The sequence below is a fragment of the Sus scrofa genome, chromosome 13 (assembly GCF_000003025.6).
Source record: "Sus scrofa isolate TJ Tabasco breed Duroc chromosome 13, Sscrofa11.1, whole genome shotgun sequence".
NCBI classification, from domain to species: domain Eukaryota; kingdom Metazoa; phylum Chordata; class Mammalia; order Artiodactyla; family Suidae; genus Sus; species Sus scrofa.
In genome coordinates, this window is record NC_010455.5 from 35,080,337 (window position 1) to 35,095,985 (window position 15,649).

The 15,649-nt window shown below is 39.0% G+C and overlaps 1 protein-coding gene across 4 annotated transcripts in view; it reads right to left on the reverse strand.

Annotated features, from left to right (window-relative positions):
• The window catches only part of SFMBT1 (Scm-like with four mbt domains 1), a 160,448-nt gene that overhangs the window by 59,710 nt on the left and 85,089 nt on the right, over nt 1-15,649 (reverse strand). For 3 of the 4 annotated variants that reach the window (XM_021068953.1, XM_021068952.1, XM_021068954.1), the window contains exon 3: nt 4,444-4,538. In XM_021068953.1, coding sequence (XP_020924612.1) covers nt 4,444-4,538 — 95 coding nt within the window. Of the gene's footprint in view, nt 1-4,443; nt 4,539-12,420; nt 12,468-15,649 lie in introns of all 4 variants that reach the window. The other variant, XM_021068955.1, reaches the window with a different exon arrangement.

Below are 15,649 nucleotides of genomic sequence, written 5' to 3' on the forward strand. Positions count from 1 at the left end.
GTACACAGCCATTGGGTGTTCTAGTTGGTTTTCTCCCCACTCTTATTTCTCTTTATATTTCAGTCTGGGCCATTTCTTCTGACTTATCTTCAAGTATACTGATTCCTTCCTCATCTGTGTCAAGTCAAATGATGAATCTGTCAAAGGCATTCATCATCTGTTACCATGTTTTTCATTTCTATTCCTTGCATTAGACTCTTTCTAATAGTTTCCGATCTGCTGAAATTCATTTTCTAATCATACATGTTGTCCACCTATTCTGCTAGAGCCATTAACATGTTAACCACAGTTATTTAAAATTCTCTAAGAGTTTCAACATCTGGGTCGTATGAGTCTAGTTCTGTTGATTGCTCTGTTTCTTGTCAGTTTGCTATTTTTCTCTTTTTTCTTTGTGTGTCCCATGATTTTTGGCTGAAAGCTAGACATCCTGTTTAGAACAGTCAAGAATGAACAAACAGTATTTATGCCTGGAAATGAGCATGCTTATTCTTGGGTCCTGGATTAAGAGAGATTAAATCAGCCTAGTTCAGAGATGAACTGGGTTTGGGTTTTGTTGTTGCTACAGTTAGTCACAGTATAACACAGGCTTCAAATTCCACTAGTACTTTCTAGTATTTATGGTGTCAGCTTACCTGCTATAGTGCTTTCCCCTCAGTTTTAACTGCTCCACCCTCAAATTGAGATCTTCTCTTTGTAACTACACCTCTTTTATGACTACACTTCTCTTTGTGACTTACCTCTCTCTCCACACCCTTGCCTCTCCCCCACAAGGAGACCCGAAATTTTTTAACTTCATACTGAGGGGACACACATTTTCTGAGATTCAGCCTCAGACTCAGCGAGGCTCTGTGTCCCTGAGTCTTAGGGGATAGAACTCCTCTATGATCCTACCCTTCCACTAACTGTAGGGACCTCTGATTCCCCAGCATATATTCCTACTTCTCTCCCAGAATAGAGGGCTTTTATTTCTTCTGTTCTATCCCTGGGCTTAATGGATCCATACCTATACCCTGGGGTTAATAGTATCTACATCCCTTCCCATAGGAGCTAAAGTTTTCCAGAAGACCCAAGTAAAGCTTAGTGCCCTTCCCATAGTGAATGAATGCTATTCTCTCCAGCAGACATGCACCATGAGGAAGGCTTTTTCATTACCTTAGACCCTCCCTCTTTGCAAAAGTGGCTTATCGCTAATTCATATTTCAGCCCTGTCTCCCCTCCTTCCTTTATACTAAACTTGGTCCTGTACAACTCTTGCTAGTGGCTTGGACATCCATTTCTACTGCTCTATAGATATGAATTGTATCAGCCTTGCCCATGATCTGCTAGCACAGCCATCCTTTCTCAATATCATCCTATAGCCATACTTGATTTTTACTGTGGTTGGCAGTCCTTCACCACATACTGATCCAGGTTTATGATTAGGCCAAATCCTAATCCAGAGCAAGGTCCAAATTCTATTCAGCTTTATGGAGACTGAGAAAAGTGAAGAGCTGCAGAGGAAAGTTTGAAGCTAGAAGCCTGGTTCATGAGGCTTAAGGAAAGAAACCCTCTCCATAAAATAAGAGTGCAAGGTGAAGCAGCAAGGGCTGATGCAGAAGCTGCAGCAAGTCATCCAGAAGATCTAGCCGAGGGAATTATTGAAGGTGGCTACACTCAACACCAGATTTTCAATGTAGACAAAACAGCCTCTTGGAAGGAAATGCCACTAGGGCTTTCATGGTGATAGAGGAGAAGTCAACGCCTGGCTTCAAAGCTTCAAGGGACAGGCTGACTAATTGTCCTTTGAAGGGGCTAATACAGCTGGTGAGCTTAAGCTGAAGCCAATGCTCATTTACCACTACAAAAATCCTACAGCCCTTAAGAATGATGCTAAATCGACTCTGCATGTGCTCTAGAAATGGAACAACAAAGCCTGGATGATGGCACATCTGTTGACAACATGGTTTACTGAATATTTTAAGCCCACTGTTGAGACCTACTGCTCAGAAAAAAAGATGCCTTTCAAAATAGTACTGTTCATTGACAATGAACCCAGTCACCCAAGAGCTCTGATGGAAATGTACAATGAGATTAATACTGGTTTTCATGCCTGCTAACACAAAATCCATTCTGCAGCCTATGGAATAATGAATCATTTCAACTTTCAAGTATGATTTTTTTGAATATAAACATTAACAGGTGTTTGGAAAAAGCTGATTGCAACCCTCATGGATGACTTTGAGTCTTCTGAAGTTCAAGACTTCAGTGGAGGAAGCAACTGCCAATGGGGTGAAAACAGCAAGAGAACTAGAATTAGAAGTGCGCCTAAGGATGGGACTGAACTGCTGCAATCTCATGATAAACCCTGAACAGATGAGGAATTTCTTCTTGTAGATGACTAAAGACAATGCTTTCTTGAGATGGAATCTACTCCTGGTAAACATGCTGTAAAGACTGTTGAAATGACAACAAAGGATTTAAAATATTAAATAAACTTAGCTGATAAAGCAGTGGCAAGGTCTGAAAAGACAGACTCCAATTTTGAAAGAAGTTCCACTGTATGTAAAATGCTATCAAACAGCAGTACATGCTATAGAGAAATCGTTCATGAAAGGAAAAGTCATTTGATATGGCAAACTTTATCACTGCCTTATTTAAAAAATTTGCCACACTTCCTCAGTCTTTAAACAACCACCACCTTGATCAGTCAACAGCCATCAACATGGAGTCAGGAGTTCCCAATGTGGCCCAGTGGTAATGAAACTGAGTAGTAGCCATGAGGATGCTGGTTTGATATCTGGCCTTGCTCAGTGGGTTAAGGATCCAGCATTGCTGTGCTCTGCGGCACAGGCCAGCAGCTGCAGCGCCAATTTGACCCCTACCCTGGGAACTTCCATATGCCCCAGGTGAGGCCCTAAAAAGCAAAGCAAACAAACAAACAAAAACGAGGCAAGACCCTCCACCAACAAAAAGAGTACAGCTCCCTAAAGGCTCAGATGATAACTAGCATTTTTAAGCAATAAAGTACTTATTAGTTTTTTAATTAAGGTATGTACTTTTTTGAAGTTCCTGTCGAGGCACAGTGGTTAACGAATTCGACTAGGAACCATGGGGTTGCGGGTTCCATCCCTGGCCTTGCTCAGTGGGTTAAGGATCCGATGTTGCCGCGAGCTGTGGTGTAGGTTGCAGACTCGTCTCGGATCCTGTGTTGCTGTGGCTCTGGTGTAGGCTGGTGGCTACAGCTCCGGTTAGACCCCTAGCCTGGGAACCTCCATATGCCATAGGAGTGGCCCAAGAAATGGTGAAAAGACAAAAAAAAAAAAAAAAAGTATGTACTTTTTAAAAAACATAATACACACTTAACAGACTACTGTATAGTTTAAATATACTTCTATACGTACTGGGAAACCAAAATATTCATTTGACTTATGGTTGATTGTGATACCACTTCAGTGTGGTGGTCTGGAACCAAACCCACAATATCTCCAAAGTTTGCCTGTATAATATAAACCATTTTCTTTGATTTAAGAGGCTTCTAAAATTTTTTTGACAAAAATAAAGGAATATTCATGACTGATCAAAATGACAAGTCCAGGAGTTCCCGTCGTCGTGGCGCAGTGGTGAATGAATCCGACTAGGAACCATGAGGTTGCGGGTTCGGTCCCTGCCCCTTGCTCAGTGGGTTAACGATCCGGCGTTGCCGTGAGCTGTGGTGTAGGTTGCAGACGCGGCTCGGATCCCGCGTTGCTGTGGCTCTGGCGTAGGCCGGTGGCTACAGCTCCGATTCAACCCCTAGCCTGGGAACCTCCATATGCCACGGGAGCGGCCCAAGAAATAGCAACAACAACAACAACAACAAAAAGACAAAAAAAAAAAAAAAAAAAAAAAATGACAAGTCCACATTGAGTGGCAGAAAATATACAAAATCAAAAAGGGTTTTACCATACATCAAGTTTTTGTGTGTATGGTTTTCTGGTTTTGTTTTGTTTTTTTATGGCCACACCTGTGGCATATGGAGTCGCTCAGGCCAGGGATAGAATTTGAGCCACAGCCTGGATTCCCAACCCACTACACCACAGCAGGAACTCTCTGTCAAGTTTTCATAATAAGAGTGGCAAGAGGGGAGTTCCTGCTGTGGCATAATGGGATTGATGGTGTCTCTGCAGGAGCAGGGACGCAGGTTTGATCCCTGGCCTGGGTACACTGGGGCTAGCATTGCTGCAGCTGTGGCATAAGTTACAGCTCTGGCTTGGACTCAATCCCTGCTCCAGGAACTCCATTTGTTGTGGGGGGCCAAACAGGGAAAAAAAAAAAAAAAAAAAAAAAAGAAGTGGCAACAGGAGGGGAAAAGAAAAAGAACTCAAATTCTTTCAATTACTCTACCTTAAAATAATTCTCTAATGATCGTGCAGTGAGTCAAAGAAAAGAGATATAGTCAGTCAAGCAAATACAGTTACCACTCACATGTTTAAAAGACCCATAGGGCACTGCTGTGGAGCCTGTCTCTTCTAGATAATCTTCCCAGCTTAATTCCACTTCTTCCACACTAGATCCAGCATCTGGAATTAAAAACAACAAAGAAACAAACAAGGTAGGACCCAATTAAAGAAAAGTCAAAGTATAAAAATGTAAACTTAGTAAACCTAACTTAAAACTTACTTCAGCACTTAACTGAATTTACACACAAAATAACTAAATGGGAGTTCCCGTCATGGCTCAGTAGTTAGCAAATCCAACTAGGAACCATGAGGTTTCGGGTTCTATCCCTGGCCTTGCTCAGTGGGTTAAGGATCTGGCGTTGCCATGAACTGTGGTATAGGTTGCAGATCTGCGTTGCTGTGGCTCTGGCATAGGCCGGTGGCTATAGCTCCGACTGGACCCCTAGCCTGGGAACCTCCATATGCCGTGGGAGCAGCCCTAGAAAAGACAAATAAATAAATAAATAAAATAACTAAATGCTCTTTTTAAACGTAGGTTCCCTTAGTGCACTGATTGTCAATAAACCTCAACACTGTACAAGTGTGACATGCTCTCTCCTGCTGGGATCCATCTAGGAGTCACCCAAATAGATCATATAAAACTGGTGAGAGTGTAACTATCACAATTATTATTATTATTATTATTATTTTTAAGGTCACATCTGCAGTATATGGAGGTTCCCAGGCTAGGGGTCGAATCAGAGCTATGGTGGCTGGACTACGCCATAGCCACAGCAACATGGGATCTAAGCTGTGTCTGCGACCCACACACAGCCCAGCAACACTGAATCCTTGACCCATTGAGTGAGGCCAGGGATCAAACCGGCATCCTCATGGATACTAGTTGGGTTTGTTAACAATTGAACTACAATGGGAACTCCTACAATCACTTTTGATTGTAATTTAGTATTTAATACCAAATATTTGAGATACTTAGGAGGCATTTCAAAATTAAAATTTCAATCTGATTCCTTCTTAGCATTCTCCAACTAAGTAATAGATACCACTGGTTGATAATTGGCTCAATCTAGAAAATGTGGGGTAATCCTCATTTTCTTCACATCTTATATCCAATCTATCAGAAAATTCTGTAGGTACTATCTTTAAAACATATCCCAAATTTAATCACTCCCCACCATTTCTACTGCTCTCTCTCTAGTTCGAGGTCCAACCACAAAAATCTTTCATCTTGGTTAATCACACTTAACAATAAAATCTTTGAGAGACTGCAAAGGCCCTATGTGATCTGACCCCTAGTTGCTGACCCTGCCACTGCATCTCACCAGCCTCGTGTTTGCTCTGTGAACTTGAGGGACACTGAGTCTCTTGCTATTCCTCTCTAATCATGTTTTTTCCTCAAAGCCTCTACATTTATTATTTCTTCAGCTCTAAAGTCTCATTCCCTAGTGTCATTCACACCTTCACTTCAAGCCTCTACTCAAACACCTCTTCAGAAAGGCTTTCTCCCAAGAAAGGCCTTCTACCAGTATGCATCTAAAGTAGAAACCACCGACAACGTATAAAGAAGACCATACACCACAATCAAGTGGGATTCATACCAAGTTCACAAGGATGGTTCAACACATGCAATTAAGGAGTTCCCATCATGGTGCAGCAGAAATGAATCTGACTAGAAACCATGAGGTTGCAGGTTCGATCCCTGGCCTCGTTAAGTGGGTTAAGGATCCGGTGTTGCCATGAGCTGTGGAGTAGGTCACATACATGGCTAGGATCTGGTGTTGCTGTGGCTGTGGTGTAGGCCAACAGCTATAGCTCCAATTTGACCCCTAGCCTGGAAACCTCCATATGCCACAGGTGCAGCCCTTAAAAAAAAAAAAAAAAAAAACAATTCAATGTAATACAACAAATTAACAAAAGAAAAGCCCAAAACCACATGATCATCTCACTGGATGCAAAAAAAATTTGATAAAATCCAATATCTATTAACGATAAAAATTCTTACCAAAATGGATATAGAGGGAACATATCTCATCATAATAAAAGGCACTTATGACAAACCCACAGCCAAACAAAATACTCAGTGGAGAAACGCTGAATGCCTTCCCACAAAAATCTGGAACAATACAAGGACGCCCTCGCTCACCACTTTTATTCAACATAGTATTGGAAATCCTAGCCACGGCAATCAAACAAAACAAACAGTATTCAAATTGGAAGGGAAGAGGTAAAACTCACTATATGCAGATGACATGATACTATATATAGAAAATTCTAAGGACTCCATACAAAAACTACTCAAACTGATCAACAAATTCAGCAAAGCAGCAGGATACAAGATTAACATTCAGAAATCAGTTGCATTTCTGTATATTAACAATGAAATATTAGAAAGTGAATATAGGAGTTCCCATCATGGCTCAGTGGTTAATGAATCTGCATAGGAACCAGGAGGTTGTGGGTTGGATCCCTGGCCTCGCTCAGTGGGTTAAGGATCCGGTGTTGCCATGAGCTGTGGTGTAGGTCGCAGACACGGCTTGGATCCCGCATTGCTGTGGCTGTGGTGTAGGCCAGCGGCTACAGCTCCAATTGGACCCCTAGCCTGGGAACCTCCATATGCTGTGGGCGTTGCCCTAGAAAAGACAAAAAAAAAGAAAGTGAATATAAAATATACCTTTTAAAATCACATCCAAAAAAAAAACCAAAATAAAACCAAAAAACCCCAGAGTTTCCACTGTGGTACAATAGGATCAGTGGCATCTTGGGAGTGATGGGATGCAGGTTTGAGTCCTGACCAGGCACAGTGGGTTATGCTGTGACTTAACACTGCCACAGCTGTGACTTAAGCAGCAACTGAGGCTTAATCTGGCCTGGGAACTCCAAATGCTGCAGGGTGACCAAAAAAGAAAAAAAAACAAACAAACAGAAAGTATGAAACCAAGGAGGTGAAAGACATATATGCTGAGAACAATAAAACATTAAAAGAAAATTAAAGAGGATTCAAAGAAATGGAAAGATATGCTTTTGGATTGGAAGAATTTATATTGTTAAAATGGCCATATTACCCAAAAGAATCTACAGATTCAATGTGATCCCTATCAAATTACCCATGACACTTTTCACAGAACTATAACAAATATTCCTAAAATTTATATGGAACCATAAGAGACCCAGAATTGCCAAAGTAATCCTGAGGAAAAAAAAAAAAACCAAAGCAGGAGGCATAACCTTCCCAGATTTCAGACAATACTACAAAGCTACAGTAATCAGTGTGACATTGGTACAAAAACAGACATACAGAACAGAAACGAGAGCCCAGAGATAAACCCAGACATCTACAGTCGATAAAATATTCAACAAAGGAGGCAAGAATATAAAATGGGAAAAAGACAGTCTCTTCAGCAAGTAGTGCTGGCAAAACTGGACAGCTGCATGTAAATCAATGAAACTGGAACACTCCTTCACACTATGCACAAAAATAAACTGGCTTAAAGACTTAAACATAAGACATGACATCATAAAACTCCTAGAAGAGAATACAGGCAAAACATTCTCTGACATCAATCACACAAATGTTTTCTTAGGTCAATCTCCCAAGGCAATAGAAATGAAAGCAAAAATAAACAAATGGGATCTAATCAAACTTACAAGCTTTTGCACAGTAAAGGAAAGGGCTTTATCTCCAAAATATACAAAAAACTCATACAACTCAACAGCATGAAAAGAAACAACCCAAATGAAAAATGGGCAGAAGACCTAAATAGACATTTCTCCCAAGAAGATATACAGATAGCCACCAGGCACATGAAAAAATGCTCAACATCACTAATTATTAGTGAAATGCAAATCAAAACTACAATGAAGTACCATCTCACACCAGTCAGAAAGGCCGTCATTAATAAGTCTACAAATACTAAATGTTGGAGAAGGTGCGGAGAAAGGGAACCCTTCTATACGCTGGTGGGAATGAAAATTGGTACAACCACTATGGAAAACAGTATGGAGGTTCCTCAGAAAACTCAATATAGAACTACCATATGATCCAGCAATTCTACTCTTGGGCATATATCCAGACAAAACTACAATTCAAAAAGATACATGAACTCCTATGTTCATTGCAGCACTACTCACAATAGCCAAGACATGGAAACAATCTAAATGTTCATCAACAAATGAATGGATTAAGAAGACATGGTACATGTATACAATGGAATACTACTCAGCCATAAAAAGGAATGAAATAATGCCATTCACAGCAACATGGATACAACTAGAGAGTCTCACACTAAGTGAAGTAAGTCAGAATGTTAAGGACAAGAACATAACTATGTATCACTTATATGTGGAATCTAAAATATGGCACAAGTGAAAGTATCTGCAAAACAGAAATAGACTCATAGACATGGAGAAAAGATCTCTGGGTTGCCAAGGGAGAGGGAACGGTATGGACTGGGAGTTTGGGGTTAATAGATGTAAACTATTAATTTAGAATGGATAGAAAATAAGGTGCATAGGGATCTATACATCCAATCTCTTGGGACAGACTATGATGGAACATAATATTTAAAAAAAAGAATGTGTATACATGTTGACTGAGTCATTTTGCTGTACAGAAAAAATTGGTATAACACTGTAAATCAACTATACTTTAAAAATTTTTTTAATTAATTAAAATATCAACAACAAAAAAATTTAAAAATAAATACGGTAGAAACCCCCGCCCCTGCTTTCATTATCTATGGCATTCACTCCTACCTGACAGTATACCATATGTCTTTTTATCTTCCCCATTAGGAAAAAAATGCTTTGAAAACAGGGACTTTGTTTTGGTTACTGCTATATCTTTGTTACAGCAGACTGAACAAATTTTGTTGCGGGAGCAGAGATTCAAACACTCTATTAGAATTCAATAACAGTTCACATAAGCCCAATTCACATAAGCTCCCTAAGAACTGAGTTTTGTTCACTGAAGTGTCCTCACTGACCAAAACAATGTCTGACACTAGCAAGACTGCAAAAAACATTTGCTGAATGAGTATACCTCTGGTGAGCTGGTGCTTCAAACAAACACAAGGAGACAAATACAAGGATGTTCACCACAGTACTGTTTCTATTAGCAACAGAAAGAAGCAATCAGTAGGAGAATAGATAAATTATGATGATCCTAAAATGGAGTACTACTATACATTGTTGAAGTGAATGAGCTATTTTGGTATACATAAATCTAAAAAAATCTAATCAAGTAAAAAGAGCAGGTGAAGAATGAAAAGCACAAGATACAATTTAGGCTTCAAAACAAAAAAGTCTGTGGTATAATGTTTATAAATACATGCATATCAATTAGAATATAAAGACAAGGATGGAATTGGGACAACATTATAAATTAACTATAAGTTTAAAAAACAACAGGGAGGAGTTCCCGTTGTGGCGCAGTGGTTAATGAATCTGACTAGGAACCATGAGGTTGCGGGTTTGGTCCCTGCCCTTGCTCAGTGGGTTAAGGGTCCGGCGTTGCCATGAGCTGTGGTGTAGGTCGCAGACACGGCTCGGATCCCTCGTTGCTGTGGCTCTGGCGTAGGCTGGTGGCTACAGCTCCGATTCGACCCCTAGCCTGGGAACCTCCATATGCCGGGGGGGTGGCCCAAGAAATAGCAAAAAGACAAAAAAAAAAAAAAAAAAAAAAAAAACAGGGATAAGATAAAAAAAAAAACAAATAAAAAATAAAAACAGGATGGGAAGAATATACATCAACAGTACTACCTTTGGGGATAGAGAGAAAAGAATTAGAAGTACAAAAGAGGCTTAAATTATATTACATTTTACTCCTTTTTAAAAAATGAAACAACACATGAAAACACATTCAACATTATTAGGGGAATGCAAATCAAAACCACAATGAGAGACCCAGAGTTCCCATCATGGAGCAATGGGATCAGCAATACTTCTGGAGTGCTGGGACGCAGGTTCAATCTCCAGCCCACAGTGAGTCAAGGATTGACATTGCGGCAGCTGCCCAGAGCTGGGAACTTCATATGGCTCAAGATGGTCCAAAAACAAAAACAAAAAACACGATGAGGTACCACCTCATACTATTATCAAAAAAAAAAAAAAAAAAGAAAAAGAAAAGAAAAAAGAAAAAAAGGAAAGAAGTATTGGCAAGGTGTAAGAAATTGTAATTTTTGTATACTGCTGGCCTCAGAATATACGACAGTACAGCCACTATGCCAAACTTCTTGGTAGTTCCTCAAAAATTAAAAATATAATTATTAAATGATCCAGTAGTTCTACTTCTGGGTATATACTCAAAAAAACTGATAGCAGGAATTCAAACAGATATTTGTACATTAATGTTTGTAGAAGCAATATTCACAACAGCCAAAACGTGGAAGTAACCGACCCAAGTGTCTATCCATCGACAGAAAAATGGATGAACAAAATATGGTATATGCATACCTTAATGGAATATGATTCAGTCATAAAAAGGAAGGGAATTCCGACACATGCTACAACATGGATGAACCGTGAGAACCTTACATCAAATGAAATAAGTCAGGCCACAAGAGGTCAAATATTGTATTATTCTACTCACTTGAGGTAGTTAGTCAAATTCATAGAGATAAAAAAGAAGAATGGTAGTTTCCAAGGACTAGAGGGGTGAGGAGAATGGAGAGTTAGTTTTTAATAGATAAAGACTTTTTAGTACAGGAAGATGAAAACATTTTGGAGGTGGATTTCGGTTAACAGGTGTACAACAATGTCAATGGAATTAATGCCACTGAACAGTACATTTAAAAATAGTTAAGGAGTTATTGTCATGGCTACATGGTTAACAAATCCAACTAGGAACCACAAGGTTGCAGGTTCGATCCCTTGCTCGCTCATTGGGTTAAGGATCTGGTGTTGCCATGAGCCGTGGTGTAGGTCGCAGACGTGGCTCAGATCTGGTGTTGCTGTGGCTGCGGTGTAGGCCATTGGCTACAGCTCCAATTAGACCCCTAGCCTGGGAACCTCATATGCTGCAGGTGTGGCCCTAGAAAAGACAAAAAAAGACCAAAAAAAGACCAAAAAAAAAAGGTTAAAATGTTACAGATATTTTACTGTAATTTTTTAAATGAAAACAAATATTAGACAATATTAATTTATTATTTCTTTATTAGTTCTGCATGGTAAGTATATAGGTGTTTTTTATATTGTTTTCCATTCATTTTTATGTATTTGAATTTTTTCACTAGAAATATAAGCCAACAAAGACTCTCTTGGGAGCATCAGGAAACATGAGCCAGTAGAAAGTCAATCTCCACTACTAAAACATAACAAGACTGGACATTCATGATCTTTAGCAAGAACCCCAGTCCCTCAAACAGAAGGCTAATTTAAAAATAAAAACTAGGAGTTCCCATCATTCTGCAGCAGAAACGAATCCGACTAGGAACCATGAGGTTGCAAGTTCAATCCCTGGCGTCACTCAGTGGGTTAAGGATCCAGCGTTGCTGTGAGCTGTGGTGTAGGTCGCAGATGTGGCTCTGATCTGATGTTTCTGTGGCTCTGGTGTAGGCCAGCAGCTATAGCTCCAATTAGACCCCTAGCCTGGGAACCTCCATATGCCGCCAGTGTGACCCTGAAAAGATGAAAGACAAAAAATAAAAAGTAAAAAAATAAAAACTAAACAACAATAAAAACAATGAATTAAAGGTCTAAAATCTCTCATACATCAAAAACTACCTAAAAATAAGACCAATGATCTGACAGAAAAATGAGCAAAATACATGAAAAGAGAATTTATTTTTTTTTAATGCAAATAGTCCTTAAACATATGGAAAGATGTGCAAATATAATCATTTTAAAAGAATGCAAATGAAAACTACACTGAGGTATCAGACTGGAAAAAATTCTGAAGTTTGAAAACATACGCCATAGTGAGGCTGTAATTAAGCAGGTAAAGCATAATAACATAATCCCAGTGAAAGAATTTGGCAATATCTAGCAAAATTACATATGTATTTACCTTCTGATCCAGCAATTCCACTTCTAGGAATCTATCCCAAAGATATGCTGGCAAAAATACAAAAAGACATATGTACAAAGCTATTCACTGCAGTCCTATTTGTAATACCGACTGGAAACAACCCAAATGTCCATCAATAACAAACTGGCTGAATAAAATATGGTATATGCCTCCAGGACTATACAGCTATAAAAAGTAATGAGAATGATTTCTATATACTAATATGGCATAATCTCTGGCATACATTAAGTGAAACAGCAAAACTCAGAGCATTTTTTATTATAGCTCTATTTTTTGTATAAGGAGAGATATAAATATAAATATATATATATGCTTATACTTTTTTTACTTTTTAAAAAATGAACAGAAAAATAAAAATTAATAAAACACATATATGAGAAGAATAAAAAGACTGAATACTATCAGGTTGAAAGACGGAATGTTATTTTAACTTCGGAACTATGTATACACTTTACACAATTTTGAAACATTTAAATCAAAAAATTCTAAAAACTAAAAATGAACTTTGTGGTGGAAAAACCACTAAGAAAACAGGATCTCTCTCTTTTTTTTTTTGTCTTTTTGCTTTTTCTAGGGCCGCTCCTGCAGCATATGGAGGTTCCCAGGCTAGGGGTTTAATCAGAGCTGTAGCCACCGGCCTACACCAGAGCCACAGCAACACGGGATCCGAGCCGAGTCTGCAACCTACACCACAGCCCACAGCAATGCCGGATCCTTAAATAATCCACTGAGTGAGTCCAGGGATCGAACCCACAACCTCATGGTTCCTAGTTGGATTCGTTAACCACTGAGCCATGACGAGAACTCCAAAAACAGGATTTCTTTAAGTCAGATTAAAATACAAAATTTTGACAGTGGAATATATTTCAAGGCAAAACCATAAAGAAATCTTAAACTGCACACTATTATTCTATTGATATTTGGAATGCTGGTATTGTTATTGTGAAAAAAATTATACAATATTATAGGACAAAAACAAGTGATGATATTAAAGACATTACAAAACAACACATTTCCAAAGGAAAAGAGACCTGAGCATAAAGTTCAAGTAATAAAATACTCTGTAATTTTAAATTAAAATTGTAAATACCAGGAGTTCCCGTTGTGGCTCAGTGGAAACGAACCCAACTACTATCCATGAGGATGCAGGTTTCATCCCTGGCCCTACTTAGTGGGTTAAAGATCTGGCATCGCCATGAGCTGTGGTGTAGGTCACAGACACAGCTCAGATCTTGCATTATTGCCCCTGTGGAATAGGCCAGCAGCTGTAGTTCCAATTCAACCTCTGGGCTGGGAACTTCCATATGCTGTACCTGCCGCCCTAAAAAAAAAAAAAAAAAAAAAAAAAGAAAAAGAAAAAGAAAGAAAGAAAGAAAAGAAAACTGTACATATCAGAGTATCAGATGAAGTCATCTGATTTTCTTTTTTATTCGAAAGATGTGTACTGGGTGCGAAGAAAAAGGTACCTCCTCCACTGTTGGTGGGAATGTAAACTGGTACAACCACTATGGAAAACAGTATGGAGATACCTCAGAAAACTAAATATAGAACTACCACAGGATCTAGCAGTTCAACTGCTGGGCATATATCCAAACAAAACTTTCACTGAAAAACATATATGCACCCCTATGTTCACAGCAGCACTATTCACAGTAGCAAAGACATGGAAACAACCTAAATGTCCATCAACAGATGAATGGATTAAGAAGTGGTATGTATATACAATGGAATATTACCCAGCCATAAAAAAGACAAACTAATGTCATTTGCAGCAACGTGGACAGACCTAGAGACTCTCATACTAAGTGAAGTAAGACAGAAAGAAAAAGACAAATACCGTATGATATCACTTATTTGTGGAATCTAAAATATAGAACAGATGATCCTATCTAAAAATAAACAAACAGAAGTTCCCTTTGTGGCTCATTGGTTAAGAACCCGATTAGTATCCATGAGGATGCAGGTTCAATCCCTGGCCACACTCAGTGGGTTAAGAACCCGTCATTACTGTGAGCTGTGGTGTAGGACACAGGCGCAGCTCAGATCCCACATTGCTGTGGCCATGGGGTAGGCCAGTGGCTATAGCTCCAATTCGACCTCTAGCCTGGGAACCTCTATATGTCATGGGTGTAGCCCTAAAATAGCAAATAATAATAAATTTTTTAAATAAAAATAAACAAACAAAAAACAGAAACAGATCATAGCCAAGAAGATCAGACTTGTTCCTGGGGGTGAAGGGGAAGGAGTGTGATAGACAGGCATTTGGGGGTTTTTTTGGATGCAAACTCTTATATGTGGAATGGATGGACAATGGGATCCTACTGTACAGCACAGGGAAATGTGTGTGACTGGGTCCTTTGTTGTGACCCAAGTCAAAAAACTTGATGAAACATTGTGAACCAACTATACTTTAAAAAAAAAAAAAAAGATACGAATTTTCTAGCTATGTCTATGGATAAGGCCTAGAAGAAATGTCAATCTGCTATCAAAGAGAACTCCAGGACCTCGACTGTAGTCTCTAAATATCATAACCACTTGAGAAAGAAAAAAGACTGCAAACTTGGGGAAGGAAATGTGCAAGAGGTATCTCAGACTCTTACCTAGGCCAGAAAGCAAGGAATAGAACTATCAAAGTACATGACATCAAAAGAACACAGGAACCAACCTAAAAGAACTCTCATTCTTCTAGAATAGGGCAATTTGATCATCAAATCAATGAGGACAACAATGGATTCAGACTCATAATATATACATGTGTGTGTGTGTGTGTGTGAGTAATAAGAGGTAATAATAACTCCTAAAAGAAAACAAATCAACTTCCTCAATGGCAAAGTGAGTGCCTTTGTGAACCCACTCTTCCAGAAAAGCAGCAAAAATACTGGTTAAACAATGAAAATTATGAAATTAACTGAAGGCACAGAACAAACTGAACAGCATTTATTCAAGACAGTTACTGAATCTCTGTTAGAGAGTGGGATTGTAGCATTTTAAGTTGGAGCTATTTCCATCTTTCATTCCTCCCCAGCTCAAAAGAGAAATTTAAAAACTGAAAAAACAATAACTAAAAAACCTCCAGAACAAAAACCTCCAAGGATGAGCTCTACAGCAGAATGAGGAGGAGAGAGGAAAAGACCACTAAAATTGAAGAGCAATAGAAACAAACCAATCTAAACAATGGAGGAAAAAAGTAAAAAAAGCTTCACAAAGC